The sequence below is a fragment of the Xenopus laevis genome, chromosome 1L (genome assembly GCF_017654675.1).
Source record: "Xenopus laevis strain J_2021 chromosome 1L, Xenopus_laevis_v10.1, whole genome shotgun sequence".
In the NCBI taxonomy this organism is placed as follows: domain Eukaryota; kingdom Metazoa; phylum Chordata; class Amphibia; order Anura; family Pipidae; genus Xenopus; species Xenopus laevis.
Window position 1 is genome coordinate 222,564,236 of NC_054371.1, and position 24,751 is coordinate 222,588,986.

The 24,751-nt window shown below is 41.8% G+C and overlaps 1 protein-coding gene across 1 annotated transcript; it reads left to right on the forward strand.

Annotated features, from left to right (window-relative positions):
• The first annotated feature begins 1,001 nt into the window (after window positions 1–1,001).
• ska1.L (spindle and kinetochore associated complex subunit 1 L homeolog) lies at window positions 1,002–15,391 on the forward strand. The gene is made up of 7 exons (XM_018266916.2): window positions 1,002–1,249; window positions 3,729–3,820; window positions 3,996–4,120; window positions 8,016–8,107; window positions 9,286–9,420; window positions 11,452–11,621; window positions 15,136–15,391. The coding sequence occupies exons 1-7, from the start codon at window positions 1,242–1,244 to the stop codon at window positions 15,282–15,284; spliced, it is 771 nt and encodes a 256-aa protein (XP_018122405.1). The 5' UTR covers window positions 1,002–1,241; the 3' UTR covers window positions 15,285–15,391.
• Window positions 15,392–24,751: the final 9,360 nt, after the last annotated feature.

Consider the following 24,751-nt stretch of genomic DNA (forward strand, 5'->3'; position numbering starts at 1 on the left):
CTAAGTCCCAAAAAACGCTGGTGCCTTCCTTTTTCAGAGTGATAGGCTGCAAAAGTCCTTAAAAATTATTTTGGGTAACCGGGTTCCTTGATAAAGAGTGGAGTGCCACTCGAAACGTTGCATGTTGCTGTCCTAAGAAAAATAAAGACGGTTTTATGGAAAAAGGAGTGCTGTCCATTGGATGGAATCTGGGTAACCGGGTTCCCCCCTACATTTTCTAACATATGGAACATAAACTATACAGTGGGCTCATGTGTAGGGAATTATAACAACTATATTGTCTTTATTAAGGTTCCCTGGACTTGTGTAATGTAATGTATTTGCTGCAACATATACGTCTATTCAACTTTAAATTTACCGCCGTATGCAAATTAGCCTGAGCGAAGGCCTCTAACGAAGTCGCGCTAGGCAGAATTGAACGTCTTCGCTTTGATTGCTGAAGTAAAGTTAGCGAAAATTCACCAACGTTTGGCAACTTGGACGCAACTTCACATTTTAGTAAATTAGCGTTGTATGAGTGATTTTTCCCCTGGTGAAGTGCAGTGATGGGTGCGAAGCCGTTGATGGCGAATTTTCACCGGTTAGTAAATCTGCCCCTGAAATGGATGTTACTTTGGAGTATGGACACAAAGTAGGCATGGTCACCCCAAATCTTTTTTTGTCCCTCTTTCTATTTTCCAAATGTTGGGAGGCATGTCCCCCAGCCCCAGTGGCACACTGTATCCCTCACAGAAACAAGGATCAGGGTGTATTAAAGTCCCATCACCAAGTAACAAACTGCAGGAGTCAGGAAGTGTTTTCCCTTTCCTCATCTCCTCAGACAAGTCAACTTTGCCTTTGCCCTGCTTCTGACTCTCCCGCTCAGACATCCTCGCTCCCCTATAGGACGATCACACGGCCGTGATGTCATTAATAGGAAGTAGCTGCTCCCAACATGTTACGCGCACTGTCACATGAGGCGGAATCCATAAGAGAGGGCTGAGCGGCTATTGAGGGTTGCTAGGCAACAGACCGAGCACGTAAGCGAACCATAAAATTGCCAGTCACTAACATGGCCGCCCGCCCGCCTGGAGAATGATCATACTGCCAAACACAAACATGGAAGGCGCGATCTCGCTCTTGGAACGTCACTTTCCTTGACGTATGCGCTATGTTTGGCGGCTGTATTTGAATTGGAGAAGTGAGTCGTAGTAGCCGCCAAGTGCCGGGCTGTTTGGGCTATTCCCGGGAGCTAAGGAAACATGCCGGGGTAAGTGAGTAGTGCGCATGCGCTGTTAGTCTTGCTGGGCCCAGTCTGGTGATTCCCTGCAATAAGAGTTAACTAGCAGACCGTGTGTGGGCGGGGTTTATTTCATTTCCCAAAAGCCAACTATTCAGTATAGCTGTGCTCCCGGAACTTGTCTCTTTTGCCTTTAAATATATAATTGAAATAAGCGGGTGCTGCCATGTTGCTCCATTCTGCAGACCTCCCAACATTTTAGAAATTAAAAGAGGGCCATTTATGTGGCCACACCCCCCTTATAGGCGTGCTCATTTTACAAAATTTGTCAGGTTATTAAAGTTTGAACATATTTCTGGTTTTTTTCAGTTATTACAGTTTTGCTAATGAAGGTGAATTGCCCTTTAATCTGCGAGTCTAACATTTCCAAAGGGACCTGTTATCTTATATTGTTACAATTACTTAGTTGCTTATCTCAAAATTGTTACAAAGTTATCTTATCTGCTGCTGTGGCTGTTCTGGGCTCTCTGCCAAAAGCCAATTAAATTAGAAACTTTGTTTCTTTTTCTGGCTGTTCAGTGCAGAGAAAAACAGGACTTTCCAGTACAAATGAGGGACTGCGGGTTGAGCTGTCAAAAAAGGGACTGTCCCTCTAAAAACCGGACAGTTGGGAGGTATGCGAATGCCCTGTCTCCATGGCCCTCCCCGGTGCTGCCATCAGAAATCACTGGCTGTACAACCACATTTTCTGGGCTCATGGTGCAAAATGGACAGATTTGCCTGTCACTAGGGGAGTAACTACAGAGGTGGGCACCAGGAGTTAAAGGGGTCCCATGAGGCCCTAATTCAGTGGTCCCCAACCAGTAGCTCATGAGTAACATGTTGCTCTCCAACCCCTTGGATGTTGCTCCCAGTGGCCTCAAAGCAGGTGCTTATTTTTGAATTCCAGGCTTGGAGGAAAGTTTTGGTTGTATAAAAACAAGTGTACTGCCAAACAGAGCCTCAATGTACATTGACAATCTACATAGGGGCTGCCAAATGGCCAATCACAGCCCTCATTTGGCAACCCAAGAATATTTTTCATGCTAGTGTTGCTCCCCAACTCCTTTTGCTTATGAATGTTGCTCACGGGTTCAAAAGGTTGGGGATCCCTGCCCTAATTCATATGCAATTTCAATAAATATTGGTAAAACAGGTCAACCTCTAGACTTTTTGGTGGCCAGCATTAACCAACATGCATTGGGAGACGCAGGCTTGGCACATTACTGCAAGAAAAACGTTAGCTGGTTTCCAAAGTACAAAGGCCAAAAAAGTAGCTCAAATCCGTACCTTGGCTAGTTGGTACTTTCAAAACCTGCCTGGGCTTTAAATAAGTGGCCTAATTTGAGTGGAAAATCCTGCACTTAGGGTTGCCACCTTTTCTCAAAGTTTTTACCAGCCGGTGGGGGGGGGGGGCAGGAACAAAAGGGGCATTCTGTGCCGCAAAAGGGGGCGGCATCACATACTGTAAAAGGGGGCAGAGCCGCGTCGCTCAGAAGGCCGAAAAAAGGTAAGTTCTAAGCGAATTTGGGGCGGGCCAAGGGCTTTTTTTAAGGGTATTACAAATTTACCGGCAACTACATAAAATACCGGCTGGATGGCGACACTAGGGTTGCCACCTCGCCTTTATAGAGTTACAGCATGCAGTGAATTCAAGGATACATATAACTATGCATGTTGTACCTGTATAACTATTCATGTGACCAATAAAGAATCTTATCATCACCCCTTTAAAACCGAACGCATATGGAATCCACAGCCTGCATGGCTAATTAGAAATTCATTGAGATGCAGGCTGAACTTCTAAATGAAGGGACCCCCTACAAGGTAATAAAAGTCAGTGGTCGCAGGGCCCACCCTATTAATTAAAAAAAAAACATCAGTGCTAAGGCCCCCTATAATAGTTTTTTTAAAAAAATTGGTGTTTTTTTCATGGCTTCAGGACTTCATCTTTGGGTCTTTTCATGGCTTCGGCTCTGTTTGCGTCTTCGGTGCTTCGGGTATTTTAGCGGCTTTTGCTCCATTCGCAGCTTCAGGTCTTCCTGCTTCAGAGCTTCAGCTCTGTTCGCGGCTTCGGATCTACAGGACTTCGGATTATCAGAACTTCAGCTGTTTGGGACTTCCGCAGTTCGTAAAGGGGGGCCCTGCTAATTCGAAAAGTGCAGCACAGCCAGGCACCCTTTAGGCTCGGGCCCAGTACAAATGTACCCCCTGTGCCCCCCTGATTGCGGCTCTGCTTGTAATAATCCAGATATCAGTGTATAGCAGCAGAACTTAACAAACACCAACCATGGAAGATTATTCAAACCTGCCTTGTACTCTCTCTCTCTCTGCAGCATTCTCTCTCTGCAATATGGCAACGCCCAGCGATGTATAAATACACTGATATCCTACTCTTTTTAAGGGCATCTTGTTGGGCGACACAATGACATTATTTATTAAGATATATATGTTTCTTCCCTGTATTCAGAGACATGGACCCCGGGGACCTGGATGAGTTGTGTTCACACGTCAATTCCAAGATTTCCCTAATTAAAAAGACGCTGCAGTTAAGAAATATTGGTAAGTCAGCGACACGTTATTGTGGAATGTAAAAGGCACCATATTATATGAAATTGTTGAGGAATGATGAGGTGGTTATGGAAAGTGATATCACAATGGGTAAGTGGAGACGTGATACAAGATCACATCACACTGGTTCTGCAGTCTTACTGTTCCTCTCTCTGCTTCTGTTTAGGGCAGGACCCGTCTCTGACCAATGTGCTCAGTAAGATCTCGTATGAACTGCACTCCCTGTACGACCTCCTCAATAAACTGGAAACTGAGGTTCAGCGGCAAGAGACCATCGCCAACTCCCTCAGGGTAAAGGGCAATTCACATTGTCATTAAGTGTTTTACAGTAAAAGATTGAACAGCACAACCAACTCTTCAAGTAATTAAAAAGCCTTTATTTGTGCTTTTGTGGGCATCACCGCAACGTTTCAGGCCATGCGGCCTTTTATCAAGCGGTTGCTGAGGTGTATGAGCCTTGCAGCAGTGTTCATTATGGACTGGAGAGGTGACAGTCTCTGGAGGGGAAGGCCAGTTACAGTAGTCTAGACGTGATATAACAAGAGAGTGAGTAAGAATTTTGGCAGCATCTTGGGTGATAAATGATCATATTTTGGATATGTTCCTTAGGTGGAAGTGACTGGATATGAGGAGTGAATGACAGAGCAGAATCTAGGATAACCCCAAGGCACTGGGCCTGGGGCGAGGGGGTGATAGTGGAATTAACTATGATGGATACTTCCGGAATGTTAATGGTTTTAGTTGGAGGAAAGAAAACCATTTCCGTTTTAGAGAGGTTTAATTTAAGGTAGCGTTACGACATCCAGGTAGAGATAGCGGACATGCAGGAGGAGACACAGGTTAGGAGTTCTGAGTTGAGATCAGGAGAGGAGAGATAGATCTGTGTATCGTCAGCATAGAGGTGGTAGTGGAAACCATACAAGTTGATTAATTTGCAGAGGGAGGAAGTATAGAGGGAGAATAGTAATGGTCCGAGGACAGAGCCTTGAGGAACCCCAACAGAAAGAGGTAGGGGAGAAGATGCTACTCCATTGTAGGATACACTGAAGGAACGATTGCTGATGTAAAAGAGAACCAGGACAGGGCTGTGTCACGAAGTCCAAGTGAATGGAGGGACTTGTGGAGGAGAGGGTGATCTACAGTGTCAAATGCGGCTGAGAGATCAAGCAGTATTAGTAGTGAGAAATGATTGTTGGCTTTAGTGGTTAAAAGGTCATCAAGAGAGGGTTTTTTCAGAATGGGAGTGACAAGAGCATGATTTAGTTGAGAAGGAAACAGTCCAGTTGAGAGCGAAAGATTAAATAGGTGAGTTAAGGCTTTGATTAGACAAGGATTGGTATTGCGGAGAAGTTTTAAGGGAATTGGATCAATCGGGCAGGTGGTAAGGTGAGAAGAGGCCAAAAGCTTTGAGACTTCCTCGTCAGTGACAGGGGTGAAGGAGCACAGGAGAGACTGGGGAGTGTGGAGGGAGGGTGGTGGCAGTCTAGGGGGGTTGAGTAGTGTAATGTCCCTTCTGATAGTGTCAATTTTGTTTTTGAAGTGCTCAGCAATATCTTGAGCAGAGACAGATGTGCATGGGGTGGAGAAGGGGAAAGGAGAGTGTTAAAGGTGGAGAAAAGCTGTGCTAGTTTTTTAGAAAGGGAGTTAATGAGTGAAGTAAAGTATGTTTGTTTGGCTTGGAAGAGGCTGGTGTTAAAGGAGCGCAGGGCAGATTTGTAGCTCCAAAAGTCTGATTCTGAGCGGGATTTGCGCCAGCGACGCTCAAGTGCACGTGAGTGTCTTTGGAGCGCTTTTGTATGAGCAGTATGCCAAGGTTGAAGTGGTTTGGGTCTAGAACGTTTAGTTTTTATAGGAGCAAGCTCATTTAGGGCAGTGGTGAGACTACTATAGTAGACAGAGGTAGCCACATTAGGACATGAGATGGCTGAGATATTAGAGTGAAGAGAGTCAAAGGAAGAAGAGAGATGTGACACGTCTACAGTTTGCAAGTCACGGTAAGTACGTGTTTGGGGAATAGCAGGGGGTAAGGAGGGAGTTAGTGAGAGTTGAAATGTGAGCATATTGTGATCAGAGAGGGGAAATGGGGAGTTAGTAAAATTGGTGGTTGACCAGAGTCTGGTAAATATGAGATCCAGAGCATTACCATTGGAGTGAGAGGGGGAGTCTGAGCACAAAGATAAGCCTAGGGAGGAGGTTAGTGAAAGAAGTTTAGAGACAGAAGGGTTGTTAACAGGTATATTAAAGTCACCTAATATGATGGATGGGATCTTAGATGAAAGAAAGAAAGGAAGCCAGGCAGCAAAGTTGTCCAGAAATTGTGCAGTTGGTCCTGGTGGTCGATATATAAGAGCAATGCAGAGTGAAACAGGAGAAAAGAGCCTAATGCAGTGAGACTCAAATGAGGAGAATAATAGAGAGGGAACAGGTGGAAGAACTTTAAAAGTACAGCTGGAGAGAGAAGCAAACCCACCCCACCTCCAGGTCTGTTACCAGGTCTGGGAGTATGAGTAAGGTGTAGCCCCCATAGGACAGGGCAGCAGGTGAGGCAGTGTCAGAAGGAGAGAGCCAGGTTTCATTAAGTGCGAGTAGGTTAAAGGAATTGGCAATGAAATGGTCGTGTATAGCGGTGAGCTTGTTGCAGACAGATCTGACATTCCAGAGAGCACAGGAAAGATTAACTGGGTATTTGGGTATAGGAGTAAGTGTTCTGTACTGTTTGAATTTGCTCCGGAGAGAAGGAGCTCGTGGCCGTGATATAACTGGGATGGGGTAAGGGCCAGGGTTTGGGGAAATGTCCCCAGCTGCCAGTAATAGAAAGGAAAGAAAGACTAAGTGAAAGCGGGATTTGTAAGTTCATAGTTAGTATGAAAAAGAGGAGTTTTGTGGAATAGCAGAGTACTTTATAAACTTCATGTGTGGAGAGGGAAGGAGAGAAGAGAGGCTGAGATTTGTATAGAACTGGGACTTGATGGGGGAGGTAGTGAAACATTTTTTATGAAGCAAGAGAGTGAAAGGAGGAGAAATACAGGATAAAGCATGTTTGGAGTAAGAAGTAACAAACTGGCAGGTACAAACAAATCTGTGTTCTTCTTATCCCAGCTGGTTAAAAGTTGATAGAAGATAATCCGGTTCCTTTTGCCTTGTCAATGCCTTGTGTAACTGCCATTTCTAAGCACTTGTGAAATAATAGCACTTAGGAAATGTTAGTACTCTTGCCATGCCCCAGACACGAGTGCCAACCCCAATACTGGGCCTGAATTTTTATGTAGCTGATTGGAAAAAAACAGAACCTAATTGATTAATTAATCAATTAACCAGCTAGCAAAGGGCAGAGTTTTACAGACACCAGAACCAAGTTTGGGGCTATTAAAATATCTCTAGTTCACTGAGGAGTGGACACAGATGTTTGTTTGTTTGATATATTTATCAGAGACACTAAAGCAGAGTAGGCCTAACAGACAAAAGTTATTGGGGTTAACCAATACAAGTATTGATATAAGCTGTGTTACCAGAATAAGCAGTATATAGCAGTTGTAAGTATATGGATAAGATGAAGTTTAAATTGTCTTCGATTAAAGCTGTCTGCACCATAATATGTTAATTTTATGGTAAACTGTCCCTTTAGATCTCAGCCGGCAGTTAATATACATTCTGTATTATATACTCGGCTCACTGTACCAGCCCTGAGGTTCAGCACATATGATCCAGGCCTTGTTACAGCGCTACGAAATATGTTGGTGCTATATAAATACACGTTAATAATAGACTTTATCTACAGCAGCTCCATATCTCACATCTTGTTAGGTTGTCTTTTGAGAGTCAGTGGCTCTGCACATGCTCGGTGTGCTCTGGGCTGCTATTGATGAGCTAAGCTTAGGGGCCAATGAAAATCAGCAGAACTTTAGCAGAAAGTGAGGTTCTGACACATAAGCTGATGCAACAAGGCTGATTATTATTCATTTCTATGCTACCGGGTAATGAATTAATTACTAATCATACTTATATTGTGACATTCTCTACTGGGGCATCTTTGGAGACATAGATCTTTACTGCTAAAGGGCTGCGGTTGCCTTGGGCTGGTACACAAACCTGGAGCGCAAAGTAAAGCATTTCTAGCTTAATTGTTAGTTGACCTTTTGTTCGTCATTAAAATCTCTATATAAATTAACTGTGCGGTGTGTTTCAGGAGCTGCAGGCCACCGTCCTGAGAGATTTCACAGAGGCAAGTCACCTGAAGGAAAATATCCCTCTGCATCTTCCCAAGAGGACACAAAGCAGGTACTAAAGAAACTATTCCCCTGTAGATAAATGACAATTAGAGCGTGTCTCCTGGCTGAGATACTCAGATAGGAACTGGCCTCCCATAAACTAGGTGTCTATTATTGCTTGGGGCTAAGGCACACAAGTCGAATTTTGGGCATTCTCTCCCCTGTTAAAGTTGCAATGTCAAATTGCCAGAAACTGCTACTCTCTCCTCCCATAGGTGCCAATAGGAAATGTGGCAAAGCTCTGGCAGAGACCATTTCAATGCTGTTCTTGCCTAAAAACATGCATAAAAAGGGGATAAGAGATTTACCCTCACACGTTACCTATGCTCTGCAACAATAAAACAGGAGATTACTGTGTGCGTTACCCGCAGTAGCCAACCATTTGGCCCAAACAGGCCTATACCATTTGAGTGGAAGTAAACATGCATGATCTCCTTCCATTATTTTGCAGTAGTTGGCTGTAGCGAGCTAATGAACAAAGCATGGCCTGTCCACCTTTATACAGTATATGTGCCTATTTCTACTACTTCTAATAGAAGAGACCTGTTATCCAGAATGCTTGTAACCTGATGTTTTAACGGGTCTTTCTGTAATTTGCATCACCATACTTTAAATCTACTTAAAATCATTTCAACATAAATGGTTCTTTTTCGCCCATAGGGATCAATTATATCTTCGTTGGGATCAAATATAAATACACTGACTTTTTTAGTTGGGATCAAATACAAGGCACTGATTTTTTATTATAGTGAAAAAGACAATCTATTTGAAGAATACGATTTATTTTATTAAGATGTTCTACATGGAAGAAGGTCTTGCCATAATTTGCAGTTTACAGGTTTCAGGATAACAGGTGCTGTATAAAATATCACGTAGCTATATACACTTGTCTTCCACATTAAATAGGATGTATGCTGAGAATCAACTGTAAAGGAGTTTTGTTTTTTAAATGTGGAACTCTGTGTATATTGCTGCAATATTAAAATATCTATCACTCTTTTGTCACTAGATGGCACCCTTCCCTTCCCAGTACTAAAGGCTGTGTATTCTACCTGTGGGTTTTAGGGAAATTAAAGGGGTGAAATTGAAATGTCAAGTAATCATTTTATTGTGCACACACTTAAATATTTTTAGGCTTGGCTTATCTACAGTCCTGTCTTAATTGGTTTGAAATTTGTCTTTATATAGTAGCTCTGCTCCGGAGGAAGAGCCAGAGGTGGTGGTGAAGGTTGCAGTCCCTGAACCAACCAAGAAATCCAGCAAGGAAAAGCCAATTAAAGAAATGGATCTGATTACAGTGCATGAGTTTGGGACAGTGCCAGCGTGAGTATTTACAGCACATGCCGTAAAGCAATGGGCGTTCATCCAGCACCCTGGGCTGTTAATAAAGCTAAAATATATCCAACCCTCCTTTCTTGGTATCATAACTGTTTCTGTCCATCTTAAAGGAGAAGGAAACCCCATGGGTGCAAAAACCCTCCCCCCCCTTCCTCTGTGTTGCTTCCCCTCCCTCCTCCCCCCTGGCCTACCCGTCCCGCTGGGCAAATGCCCCTAACTTGTTACTTTCCCTTCTGCGCAGGTCCAGTCTATGGAGTTCACAGACGCCATCTTCTTCCAAGCGATCTTCTTCCTGCTTTGACTGGCGCATGCGCAGTAGGAGCATTTCGCCGGTACGATCTACATGTGCAGTAGATCCGTACCGGCGAAGTGCTCCTACTGCGCATGCGCCAAAATGCCGGTCAAAGCAGGAAGAAGATCGCGTGGAAGAAGATTGCGTCTGTGAACTCCGTGGACTGGACCTGCGCAGAAGGGTAAGTAACAAGTTAGGGGCATTTGCCCAGCGGGACAGGTAGGCCAGGGGGGAGGAGGGAGGGGAAGCAACACAGGGAAGGGGGGGTTTGCGCCCAGGGGGTTTCCTCCTCCTTTAAAACCTTGTAATTGCCAAACATTACTTTTATCCTAAAGGATTTACAGGTGATTAGAAGAAAGGAGGTTCCGTCTAAATATTGGGAAGGGGTTTGTTACAGTGAGAGCTGTGAAGATGTGGAATTGTCTCCCTGAATCAGTGGTACAGGCTGATACATTAGATAGGTATAAGAAGGGGTTGGATGGTGTTTAGCAAGTGAGGGAATACAGGGATATGGGAGATAGCTCATAGTACAAGTTGATACAGGGACTGGTCCCATTGCCATTTTGGCGTCAGGAAGGAATTTTTCCCCTCTGAGGCAAATTGGAGAGTCTTCAGATGTGTTTTTTTTTGCCTTCCTCTGGATCAACTGGCAGTTAGGCAGGTTATATATAGACTTAGAAGGTTGAACTTGATGGACGAGTGTCTTTTTTTCAACCTAACTTACTATAGGTTACTATACTGTAAACTTCTCAATTTTGGCACTGCCCCAACTTTGCTTTTCTCTATCTCCGTCTGCTTAGTAGACAGTCCCGAAAAAAAATTCAAACATGGAATGCTGATCAGGATGGGGAAAGTTGGTGGCAGTTGGTAGAACTGGGGTCCACCGGGATTATTTCCCAGTGGGCCAGTCCAAGCATGTCTGCAGAAAGGAAGGCTGACCCTCCATGTGGTTGTAACCACATGATGCCTTTAAAAATCTGTGCTGTTCTTGGAAACCTCTCCCTTTTAAAAGCTACAGTGGAGGGGGATCAGCTTTTTAGACCAATTATTTGATCAGGTGATGAGGCACAGGCTACTCAGCCACAACGTTAAAACTGTTCATGTGTCTGACCTGGGATTATATTGTGAATAAATTACCCCCTCTTGTTAAATATAAGGATATTATAAGTTACAGAGGAGTTTGATGACCATATAAAAGCATGAGGCCAAAAGTCATGGGGCTCCGAGGTGACTTCTAATACGGTATCCTGATATTTTGCAACAGGGGGTACTTTATTGATTATAATACACAAGTTTCAGTGAGTCATGTGACAGAAATGACATCACTAAACTCCAATTCTAACCAATGACATCACTAAGCACCGTTTATAAGGATATAATTTACAGGATATTCATAGCTCTTGTGTTTTATATGACTATTAAGATGCTGACAGAAGTCCTAAAACAAGCAGTGGTACATGTAGTCTTCAGGTGTAAGTAGATACTAGCAGTGCACACTGTTTGGTTTATTCTTCCATGGAGATTTGTTGCAGTTCACTTTGGTTGGGTGCCGGTTATGCATCTTCATTTTTAAATAGTGCTACAGACTTTTAGTTGTACTAAGCATCTGCTTATTATCTGTATAATAATGAATTTTCCCTTATTGGTGTCACTGAATCGAACAAAGTAAGAACCAGAGGGCAAAGGCCATAAACTAACGTAGAATGCTCTTGCCTTTGTTCTAGGTACATGAAAAACCGCCTTACATACGATCAAATAAACAATGTCATAGAAGAACTGAATAAGGCTGTAGTAGGCAAGTATAAAATCCTGCACCAGCCACTAAAATCCTTGAGCAATCAGGCCAGAAAGCAGTTCACCAGATATAAAGAGGAGGAGACCAAGGACACAAAAGGTAATTTATGAATTCAGACATTTTGTATTTATCATGGGCATGTTGTAAGATTCTGTCAGGGGCACAAATGAAGCTCAACAAAGGGAATTAAACGTTTCCCAAAGCTCTTAAGGTGGTCAGACTCCGGTGTTGCCAAGTGAGCGGATCTCTCCCCGATGTTCCCATCGAGGTGGGCGATATCGGACTAATCAGTTTGTGGGCCCTAGGGCCCAACGATCGGATCATAATGCAGCAGGGTGGGCGGATCACTGGACCGAATCAACGAATAGATGCGATCTGACTGGATTTTTAGCCCTGCACGATCGACATCTGGCTGATTTTCAGACAGATATTGATCGTGGAAGCCCGTCCGAGGGCCCCACACGCAGGCCAATAAGCTGCAGACTCAGTCTGTCTGCAGCTTTTATCGGCCTGCGTATGGCCACCTTTACAGTGCAATAATGAATTGCAGCACTAAATCCTATTGACCAAGAATGCCTGTTTGAGTTGTATAGGGAATTGGAGAGGCACCACCTCATCCCCAGTGGTTCCATCAATAAGTAGCGTACAAGGAAGTGGTATCAGTCACTCAGAAAAATTCCACAAGGGCCACAAAATCAGACTTAAAAATATAATATTTATTGTAGATTCATTAAAAAAGGAACCATATCTCCATTGGCCCATACGCGTTTTGTGCGCTACAAGGAACTTTATCTTTTTTTGGTGGTTTAATGTTCCATCTATATGTGCCATGTACACAGACACTGGCACAGGGAGAAGCAGTGATTATTGCCGTCTGACTTGCACCTGGCGCTTTCATACCAGTTTGGGTGCCAGAAAGAGTAAGAAGACTGACTTTTGTTTGTAATTGGTTTATCTCACGAAACACTGGCTAAGCTGCTCAGGCAGTTCCCCATATCGGTTCACTAACTGGAGACTAGGAGAGTGCATGATTAATGGGCCCCTTCCCTTATAAATATTCATGTTACTATTCAATTTAATGGACAAGGAATCCTCTAAAATCCTTTAACAACTTCATTTTGGTTTTAAAGGTCAAATCCAAAGACAAATTTGTGGAAGTTAACTAGGAATTGAAGCCTGTTTTAATGTTCTTGCAGAGAAACCCATAAAGGACCACTTGGGCCACCCAGCCTGCCAATTTTATTACCCACTGGGCTCATGAAATGTTCGAGTACGCTGTACAGTCTAACCAGACTGAGTCCCTTGATGACTCTAACACAGAGCAAAAGGCTTAGTTGTACATTGTGGGTTTCTATAATACTTCTTACTCGTTCCATAAAATGTAAAAGCACCGTATTATGAAAGTGTGCTGTATTCATTCATATCTTGATCAGCAGTAAACACTGTAGACGAGTAGTTCTCAAACTGTGGGGCTGCTCATCCTGGGAACAGGGGTCATCGACCCTGGAAGCCAGTTAGCACGAGATTTTGTGAGAAGCTTATTTGCTCTCCTATATACCCTTGAATGTCCAGGTCTTAGCACTTATTTATCATTGGAACTATGGTAGGAACAGCAATGTTTTCCTGTTTTAAAGTCTTATGGGGCCCTAACCAAAAGCTTTGGCATCTTATTGTTTGAGAAGTTGTTTGTCACTTTCTCTGATACATTATTCTTTTATTGCCCATTTTTATCCCATTGTATAAATTCATGTGGTCATAACTGACCTCAATGGTGCAATGATGGGTAGTTTGGACAGACTGTGCTGTGGCATCAGATTACAGTCCGTCAGTCTGGTAAAATAATCTGATGTTTCTCCCAAAAATTATGGCACACCAGGTATCTCTTCTTCCAGAGTAGTTCTACCAGCAGAGAAACACCTTCCACTGATATTAATCTCAATGGAAACTGCTTTCCCAAAAACATACATTTGAGCAAATGGAGTGAACTGCAGAGCACAGTGTTTTCCTATTTTTCCCATTAGCCTTAGCTTGATGGTGAGGTATCTGCATTGCTGCAACCAGGGCCATCACCAGGGAAGTATGGGGGGGACTTATGTGAGTGGCCCATTGGCCAAGAGAGCAAAGACATGATTCACGGCTTGCAGGCGAGTGCAAAGTGGTATTTATTTCATGGCTGTGGAGTCGGTACATAAATCCTTCAACTTCTCAGTTTATGGGTTAGGAATGGGATATGTTATGCGGAAACCCATTATCCAGAAAGCTCGGAATTAATGAAAGGCCGACTCCCATAGACCCCATTTTATTCAAATAATCTCGATTTTTAAAAATGATTTCCTTTTTCTGTGTAATAATAAAACAGTAGCTTGTACTTGATCTCAACCAGTGCCGGGCCACGCTGGGCAGGCCCGGCAGTCGCGGCTGCTGTTTAGTGTGCGCGAATTTGCGCACAAAGCACAAAAAGTCGGCAAGAGCACGGAACCGGACTTGGGGTAGGCGACAGAGGAGGTACGTGCCTGGCGCCCTCCCAGCTTTGCGCCCTAGGCACGTGCCTACTCTGCCTACCCCTAGTTCCAGCCCTGATCCCAACTAAGATATAATTCATTCTTATTCGAAGCAAAACCAGCCTATTGGGTTTATTTAATGTTTACATGATTATCTAGTAGACTTAAGGTATGAAGATCCAAATTAAGTAAAGATCCGTTATCTGGAACCCTCCAGGTCTCGAGCATTCTGGATACCTCCGACTCCTCTGTTTTTAATGGAACAGTAACACCAAAAACTGAAAATTTATCTAAGTAATTAAAATATAATATACTGTTGCTCTGCACTGGTAAAACTGGCATGTTTGCTTGCGAAAGATTATTATAATTTATATAAACAAGCTTCTGTTTAGCCATGGGGGCAGCCGTTCAAACTAGAAAAGACACAGCAGCTTGTTTATATAAACTATAGTAGTACTTATCTGTTATCTACTGTGTATCATGTGCTTGAATGGCTGCCCCCCATGGCTACACAGCAGCTTGTTTATATAAACTATAGTAGTACTTATCTGTTATCTACTGTGTATCCTGTGCTTGAATGGCTGCCCCGACAGCAGCTTGTTTATATAAACTATAGTAGTCTTTCTGAAGCAAACACACGCTTTTAGCAGTGCATGCTAACAGTATTTGTCAATTACTTTCGAACGCTTTAATTTTATTAGTTTTTCTGATCCTTTTATATACTAATGTATTTTCCATGTTGATTAAAAGAAGTTAAGTACACAACATACAAGGCATTTTATCAAAGTTTTGTTCGTAGAAACCGAATTGCTTCTGCCATATCCTCCTTCATAGAAGTTCTTACATCTGATTTGATTATTTTCAGTGCTTGTATATAAAGTTATTAGGAGTCGGAGTCTGAACATTTTGGGCAACTCCGACTCCAGATACCCAAAATTGCTTCCGACTTCACTACTCAACAGCTCTGATTTATTTTCTGGTATTTATATAGTGCCGACACATTTTTGCTAAGCGGTGCAAAGATTATACATCATTCACATGAGTCCCTGCCCAGTGCATCTTACAGGTCCCTGTCACATTCACCCACATCTGTTTCCTTCTTCTCCCCACAGGGCAGTTTTTTATTGTGGATCAAGATATGAAGGATTTTACTCAAGTAAAGGTGGACAAACGGTTTCACGGGATACTGAGCATTCTACGGCACTGCCATCGTCTCCGAGAGATCCGTGGGAAAGGACTAGTGCGTTATATCATTTGCTAAACTGCTGTGTATGAGAAAGGCCTATGTACCTCTCTCTCTCTCTCTCTCAGTGTAAAAATAAAAACTGGTAAATAGATAGGCTGTGCAAAATAAAATGTGTTTCTAATATAGTTAATTAGCCAAAAATGTAATGTATAAAGACTGGAGTGACTGGATGTGTAACATAATAGCCAGAACACTACTTCCTGCTTTTCAGCTCCGTTGGTTTCCACTGATTGGTTACCAGACAGTAACCAATCGGTGACTTGAGGGGGGGGGGAACCTGGGTCACAACTGTTGCTTTTGAATCTGAGCTGAATGCTGAGGATCAATTGCAAACTCACTGAACAGTTATGTCCCATGTGGCCCCCCTTATAGTCACTGACTAACTCAGAGTTAGAGAGCTGAAAAGCAGGAAGTAGTGTTCTGGCTATTATGTTACACATCCAGTCACTCCAGCCTTTATACATTACATTTTTGCATAACTAACTATATTAGAAACATTTTTTATTTTGCACAGCCTATTTATTTACCCAGTTTTTATTTTTTATACTGAACTGTTCCTTTAAGTAGGACTTAACTGTACTGGGCTCAGCAGCATTTTAGTGACACAAATCAACTCTCCCAGGCCCCGAGGTGTCGGTGTTTCTGTACAGGGGTGCATTCTTATCTGTCCACACCTTGATTCCCTGATCCCAGCCCTCATATAGTATATAATATTTTTCTCCACAACTCAAAGACTCTTTATCTAAAGATTAAATAAGTAGCAAAGTTGTATTTCATATAAAAGTTGGATATTAATACAATTTCTTCATTTTCCAGTTGTGACATTAAATAGCTCTCTGGTTATTTAGTTCCTACTTAGTTCAAGTTTTAATCCTCTGAAACATTATTCTTTCATCATCTGTTGTAAATGATTTCTATCTGTGTTTTTGTAAAGTGAGACACTCCCCACAATGCATTTGTTTTTATAAGGGGAAAGAACAGCTCTCCTGCAAGCCAGCTACATTAGAAAACTCTAGTGCATAGATTTACTATCTTTTGGGATTCTAGTACAACTGCTCCCGCTCATCTCATGACAGGTTTTGCACACAATTCCAGGGTAACCCACTGGCACAAATAAACACTCACCCCAAATCTCCCCCTAACTGACCTTCAGACTGGGCCCCCTTTAGCTCATAACAAGGTTACAGATATATAGAAACATTGGGGTAACAGTCACCCTGCTATAGTTCCAGGGGTACCCAGGGTACAAATTAGCACTCACCCCAAATCTCCCCCTAACTGGTCTTCAGACTGGGCCCCCTTAGCTCATAACAAGGTTACAGGTATATAGAAACATTGGGGTAACACTCATCCTGCTATAGTTCCAGAGGTATCCATGCCACAAATAAGCATCACCCCAAATATCCCCCTAACTGGCCTTCAGACTGGGCCCCCTTAGCTCATAACAAGGTTACAGATATATAGAAACATTGGGGTAACAGTCATCCTGCTATAGTTCCAGGGGTACCCAGGGTACAAATAAACACTCACCCCAAATCTCCCCCTAACTGACCTTCAGACTGGGCCCCCTTAGCTCATAACAAGGTTACAGCTATATAGAAACATTGGGGTAATAGTCACCCTGCTATAGTTCCAGGGATAGTAAATGCGGTGACAAGATCAGCCCTTTAAAGTGGATTCGTCACCCAGACACACTGTATAATAAAAGTCCTTTTCAAATTAAACATGAAATCCAATTTCTATTTTTTATTAAGCATTCATAGCTGTTGTAAGCTTATTTAAACATCTCAGCTGTCAATCAAATATTGTCTGCCCCTCCTCTATGCCTTAGACAATTACTTTCACTTTCCATTCAGCACTTCCTACATGTCACTGCTCTCCCCACATTCCCCAGTTCTCTTCACCATTTAATTGTGTAGCCAGGACATGGGGATGGACATCGGGTCCCCCATTCTGGTGCACAAACAAGATTCTGAGATGATACAAGTCTTGTCTTAATAACAGTGTCCACAATATGGCTCCTGCCTGCTTCTTATAATTACGAATTCCCAGACTGAAGGAAACAAGATTCAAATAATTTATATGGAGTAATTAAAGTTCATTTTGCTTGACTAATGTGATAAAATAGAATTTTGAATATTTTTTTCGGTGAAGGGTCCCCTTTAATTGAGGGATACTTTATACAAGATTTGTTTTTTTTAACCTTTCTGTGGAAGATTTGGGCAGTTGTTATCCTTCCCTTTTGTCTGACATATAAATCAAAGGGTGAAAATAGAGTTCTCCAGAGGGAACTGTCACAGCTCTCGGTAAACTCTATTTTCACCCTTTGATTAATACCCCCCCCCCTTAGAGTCTACCCCACCCCCAAACGATATACTATTTGTAGCTAACATTAGACCTCCATCTGTGCATGTATAAGGGGAGGCAGTTGCTGGGGGGGGGCAGCACATTAGAGGTCGATGAAAGAGGAAAAAGATTCATTTCACACATTTTAATTAATGAGAAACTGAATTTTACAAGCCGACATCTCCGTGGGGAGAAATGTTCATGGACGGTGCCCAGTCCTGAGACTCGAGTGGCATGTTAATGGCGTCCAATCAATACAAGAGCCTGAATGTTTGGATTATTGCCCCAATTCTTATTCTCGTGCAGTAGTTTTGTGTCACGTCGGAGCTGAGCTGTGAATCCTGATCTCAGTGGAATCATTGCGCTTTGGGCACATGGAGCTGATATCTTATTAGGATATTTCCATGTTAGGGGCACAGTGGGCAGTGGAAATTCTCGTCCCATTTCTGAAAAGTGACCCACGGAAAATCAAGGGCATGATAAAGATGATCTTCCCCTTGAACACCAGCAAGGCATTTCCTAGAACACGAACACTTACCAGGTTTAAAGGGGAAGTTCATCTTTTTATTATCTTTAGTATTTCTTAGGCAGACATATTCCAAACAGCTACTCGTTTTTTTTTATTTTGTACCATTTTTAAATGATTCTGATAATTATGTCTAGGGTAACTGACCCTATTTCTTATATTTCTATTCAGGTTCTCTACTGTTCATCTTCAATTGTGATTTCAGAATTACTTCTTAGGATGGATAGATGGATGGAGCAGCCGCAGCCCATGGTGCTACCCCCATCATTAATCATGGAGCGGAATGCATGGCTGCACATTTCATTTGAGTCAGGTCAGGGAAAGGACCCTTGAGCATTTCCATGTCATTCATCTTGTAATTAGGGACGGTGGAGTTTTCTGATGAGATGAACTGAGGAGTCGATAGGCCAGGCAGGGTAAAACACAGCAATCTGCCGTTTGTTAGAGATTTACGGATCTGTTGCTGCTTTTTATGCTCCGCCGGGCAAATAAGACTGACAGGGACGTTGTTCTGGGCATTCAAGCTGATCCTCTATTCTAAGGGGGTTATGTAATAAAATATACGGTTTACCCACGAGCAGTAACCCATAGCTACCAATCAGCAGGTCGCATTTACTGGCCACCTGTTTAAAAGCAAACATCCTATTGGTTGCTATGGGTCACTGCTCCTGAGCAAACTAGGGGGGTTATTTACTAAACTCCGAAATGCAAAAATCATGAAAAATTTGGAATTTGTTAAACCCCGAAGAATGGAAAAGTCTGAATCAGAAAATCTGGCAGCTCAGACCTGTCGAGGTTTCATATAAGTCAATGGGAGAAGTCCCAATGATTTTTTGATGTGCGCTGGGTTTTGTGCAATACCCCTGAAGTTTTCGGGCAAAAATCTGAGTTTTCTGGTGAAAAAGCGGAAGAAAATCATGAAAATCTGATTTTTTTGTACGGCAAATTTTCGGGAAAATGTAATAATAAATAATATTAATAATAATAATAAACTCTTTGATCGGAGTTCGTAGCAGAAAATATTGAGATAAATTCGGACTTTTGATAAATAACCCCCTTAGTGCCTTTTATTACAGAAAGGGGGTAAGAGAATTAGTATGGCAGCTCTCTCGCATATGTTTGAGTGCTATAGAGAAAGCAGAAATTCTAAGAAACTTTCCAATATGCATTCATTAGAAATGCTCAGTGGCTTTATAGTTACTGTATATGTAACGGTTATTGCTAGTGATAGCCGTTTTTGTCTCTTTCTGCACTGCTGGTTCCCCCTTCCACCTGTTCAATTTGCATCAGGGTGTTACAATTGGAATAGGGGTGGTCCATCTTCAAGTTAACTTTTAGTATGTTATAGAATGGTCAATACTAAGCAACTTTTCAGTTGGTCTTCGTTATTTATTTTTGAGTTTCAGATATACGAGTGCCTGTGTTATTCTCAGTAAGGGCTTAAAGGGGTGGTTCACCTTTATGTTAACTTTTAGTATGTTATAGAATGGCTACTTCTAAGCAATTGGTCTTCATTGTTTATTTTTTACAGTATTTGAATTAATTGCCTTCTTCTTCTGACTATTTCCAGCTTTCAAATAGGGGTCACTGACCCCATCTAAAAACAAATGCTACAAATGTATTGTTATTGCTACTTTTTATTTCTCATCTTTCTATTCAGGCCTCTCCTATTCATATTCCAGTCTCTTATTCAAATCAGCGAGTGGTTGCTAGGGTAATTTGGACCCTAGCAACTGGATGCTAAAACTGCAAACTGGAGAGCTGCTGAATAAAAAGCTAAATAATTTAAAAACCACAAATAATAAAAAATGAAAACCAATTGCAAATTGTCTCGGAATATCATGTTCTACATCATACTCAAAGTTTATTTAAAGGTGAACCACTCCTGGGAAATGCAAGATTCTCCTGTGAAGCACCTGGACAAGAAGTCAACGGAGGGGAATTTTGACCTGGGTCGATGGCGGGTAAAGTGATTAAATCGCCCGTCTGTTCAATGACAAAGCTGCTGAGTTTGTTAGGAGTAATCTTTCCATCATCAACATTTTCTGATCTCATTTCCCTTTTCGTCTGCCCTTCTCTCCCATCATAATGATTCCATGTGCAGTCGGCCTGAAGAAGGTTAAACCAATAATACGGCAAAGCTGTCGGCTCAGCAGTCCTGCTGTCAGGCTAAAATAACCATAAATCAATAAGGAGAGGGGGAAATTGCATTAGCCTGGGGGTTTGCTGTAGAGGCAGCAGCTATTCTTAGTTCCCCACTGCGTCATGGCCCTAAATGTAAATAAAATAAGTCATTAAAAGGAGGCATATGTATCCTCCGCCTGCTCAAGGGCAAAACGAAAGGAAAATGTGCCCCCTAAGTGTCTCTCTATATTGACTTCGCTCTGAACTGTGTTTAGGAAGAGCTCTGGGGCCCCACAGAAGTTGTTAGTCGAAAAAGTAGGGCCCCTGTAGGGAAAAATGGAATCATTAATATCTGCCCAACCTGCAGCCCAGTGGTTATAGGTGTTGGAAAGTGGGAAATCTGGTTCCGTAATGGGCCGAATCCTATGTAGTTATGGGATTGTTCACCTTTGAGTTAACTTTTAGTATGATGTAGAGAGTGATATTCTGAGACCATTTGTTTTTATTTTTTTTTTCATTTGTGTTTTTTGAGTTATTAAGCTTTTTACTCGGCTGCTCTCCAACTTGTAATTTCTGCAATCTGGTTGCTAGGGTCCAAATTACCCTGAATTGATATGAATATGAATAGGAGAGGCCTGAATAGAAAGATGAGTAATAAAAAGTAGCAATAACAATAAATGTGTAGCCTTACAGAATATTTGTACAGAATATTAAATGGGATCAGCGACCCCCATTTGAAAGCTGGAAAGAGTCAGAAAAAGAAGGAAAATAATTCAAAAACCGTAAAAAGAAAGAAAAGACCAATTGAAATGTTGTTTAGAATTGGTCATTCTATGGCAGTGATCCCCAAACAGTAGCTCATGAGTAACATGTTGCTCTCCAACCCCTTGGATGTTGCTCTCAGTGGCCTCAAAGCAGGTGATTATTTTTGAATTCCAGGCTTGGAGGCAAGTTTTGGTTGTATAAAAACCAGGTGTACTGCCAAACAGAACCTCAATGTAGGTTGACAATCCACATAGGGACTACTAAATGGCCAATCACAGCACTTATTTGGCACCCCAAGAACATCTTTCATGCTTGTGTTGCTCCCCAACTCCTTTTACGTCTGAATGTTACTCATGGGTTCTAAAGGTTGGGGATCCCTATTCTATTGTATACTAAGTTAACGTTAAAGGAGAACTAAACCCATTCAGCGCTAAAATCCCTCCCCCCCCGGCAAATGCCCCTAAGTTGCTACTTACCCATCGGCGCAGGTCCTGTCCATCGAGTTCACAAGCACCATCTTCTCCTGTGCAGTCTTCTTCCTGGATTGCCCGGCGTTTGGCGGTGCATGTGCAGTAGGAGTATTTGCCGGTTCAGCTCTACTGAGCATGCGACGAAAGTCATGAAGTTTCCGAAAAAAGAAATCAGAAAACTATGTGACTTTCGTTGCATGCGCAGTAGCAACTTAGGGGCATTTGCCCGGGGGGGGGAAGTAGGCCAGGGGGGAGGAGGGGCAACACAAGGGAGGGGGAGGGATTTTAGAGCCAAATGGGTTTAGTTCTCCTTTAAGATAAACCACCCCTTTAATGGAGAATCGGGACTATATTGATCAGTCCGTAGATTGAGTCATCCCCAAGGAATGACAATAGTGTGACACTGTTGGGGTATGAGCTGGCTTAATGTAGGTATTGTACTTTATATAGTGAAAAGTATCAGGACACGGATTCAAAATATTATGTCCTTCGCTCGAGCAGGACACATTTACCATGGACAATGCCAAGCATTGGGTGCGGAGATGCCACCACAATCAAACCCTGAGAATGTAGAAACCTACACACAGGAGTCATCAATCATGTTTCTCCTTATGGCAGGCTGATGGTGTGGGTTTGATATACACCAGGAGAACATTACCTGCAGGAACACACGCTTCTCTTCAGTTGGGTTCCAGTGCAAATAAACTGTGTGCCATTACAATTCTAGGTTCCTACTTTGGTGAAGGTGTAAGTGCCTAGAGGCAAATGGACAACTGGATCCCAGTGAGGCTGTATGTATTAATCTGCACTTCCAACTCATTGTAGTTTCCAACTCATTGCAGTTCCGACTCATGGCCCCTAAAGTGGTGGTTTACCGTTAAATTAACTTTTAGTATTTAAAAGAATGGCCAGTTCTAAGCAACTTTTCAATTGGTCTTCATTATTTATTTTTTATCGTCTTTGAATAACATGTATGGGATCTGTTATCCGGAGACCCATTAAACAGAAAGCCCTGAATTACGGAAAGGACGTCTCCCATAGACTCCATTTTATCCAAATAATCTAAATTTGTATAAATGATTTCCATTTGCTCTGTAATAATAAAACAGTAGCTTGTACTTGATCCCAACTAAGATATAATTAATCCTTATTGGAGGCAAAACCAGCGTATTGGGTTTATTTAATGTTTACATGATTTTCTAGTAGACTTAAGGTACGAAGATCCAAATTACAGAAAGATCTGTTATTCAGAAAACCCCAGGTCCCGAGCATTCTGGATAACAGGTCCCATACCTGTACTTGATCCCAACTAAGATATAATTGGTGGCAAAACCAGCCTATTGGGTTTTATTAACATTAAAATGATTCTATATTAGAGTAAAGGTGGAAGGTAAGGAGACCCGTATTACGGAAAGACCATACCTGTATTTGCCTTCTTCTTATAACTCTTTCCAGCTTTCAAATGGGGGTCACTGACCCCATTTTAAAAACAAATACTCTGTAAGGCTACACATTTATTGGTATTGCTGCTTTTTTTATACTCGTCTTTCTATTCAGGCCTCTCCTATTCATATTCCAGTCTCTTATTCAAATCAATGCATGGTTGCTAGGGGAATTTGGATCCTAGCAACCATGTGGCTGAAATTGCAAACTGGAGAGCTGCTGAGTAAAAAGCTAAATAACTCAAAAACCACAAATAATAAAAAATGAAAACCAATTGCAAATTGTCTCAGAATATCACTCTCTACATCATACTGACAGTTAATTATTGTTATTGCTACTTTTTATTACTCCTCCCTCTATTCCTTTCTCTTACTCAAATCAGTGTCTCTTGGACAGTCTTGAGGCACTACAAGGTATAAAAAGCATCTAAAGGAATTGTTCGCCTTTAAATTAACTTTTAATATGATTTAGAGAGTGATATTCTGAGACAATGTGCAGTTGCTCTTTATTTTTTACTGTTTGTATTCTTTGAGTTATTTAACTGTTTCATCAGCAGCTCTCCAGTTTGCAATTTCAGAAATCTGGTTGCTAGGGTCCAAATTACCCTAGCAACCATGCACTGATTTGCATAAGAGACTGTAATATAAATAAATAGGAGAGGCCCGAATAAAAAAAATGCCTACTTAAAAGTAGCAATAACAATACATTTGTAGCCTTACAGAGCATTTGTTTCTTAGATGGGGTCAGTGACCCCCCCCATATGAAACCTGGAAAGAGTCAGAAGAAGAAGGCATATGAACTATATAAAAAAAGGAAGACCAGATCCAGCGCCCACAGTGGTATCTCCTCTTCCATAGAGTTCCTTACCCAAACTTGTGTGTTGACCTGGGCTCTCACTTGAAATTAAATGGGGTTGTACATTTTTCAATTAACCTTTAGTATAGTGTAGACATATAGGGGCAGATTTATCAAGGGTCGAATTTTAAATTAAAAAAAAAAAAAACGTTGAAATTCTAATAAAAAAAGAAATTTATTAAAAAAATTGAAAGTTTTTTTTCCGGGTGAATGGGCCATTTTTGTTCGAATATGAAATCAAAGTAACATCGTATTCGATCAAATTCGATTCAAAGTTTTTTCTAAAAGTTCAAAGTCCACCAATTGACTCCAAATAGGTTCTAGGAGGTCCCCTATAGGCTAAAACAGCAATTCAGCAGGTTTTAGATGGCAAATGGTCGAAGTCAAATTTTTAAAGAGACAGTACATGATAAATTTCGAAATTCAAATTTTTTTTAAATTCAAATCTAATTTGGACTATTCCCTAGTCAAAGTACATCAAAAATAGCTTGAAATTCGAATTTTTTTATTAGAATTTTCGCTTCGACCTTTGATAAATCTGCCCCTTAGATACGACGACAGCTTGCAGTTGTTTTTTATTTTTAATGTTTATTATTTACCATTTTGTTCAGTGGCTCTCCAGTTTGGTATTTCAGCAGCTATCTGGTTGCTAGGGTCTTATTTATCCTGGCAACCAGGCAGTGGTTTGACGAGATACTGGGATATGGATAGAGGAGGGCCCAAATAGGAAGATAAGTAATACAAAGTGTAACAATAGCAATCTAGTATTAGCAATTGTTTTTGGCTGCCAGGGTCAGTGACCCCTATTTGAAAGCTGGAAAGAGTCAGAAGTGGCAAATAATTAAAAAAAAAAATCAACAAAAACAATAAATAATGAAAACCAATTGTAAAGTTTCTAGGAATAGGCCATTCTATAACATACACCATTTTCTCCTATATCTGTTACCTTGTTA

What these genes read in the sequence shown, in the direction of transcription:
- ska1.L (XM_018266916.2), top strand. An exon ending in GCTGCAGTTAAGAAATATTG is followed by an intron (nt 3,821 to 3,995) that starts GTAAGTCAGCGA and finishes GCTTCTGTTTAG; the next exon opens with GGCAGGACCCGTCTCTGACC. An exon ending in CCCAAGAGGACACAAAGCAG is followed by an intron (nt 8,108 to 9,285) that starts GTACTAAAGAAA and finishes GTCTTTATATAG; the next exon opens with TAGCTCTGCTCCGGAGGAAG.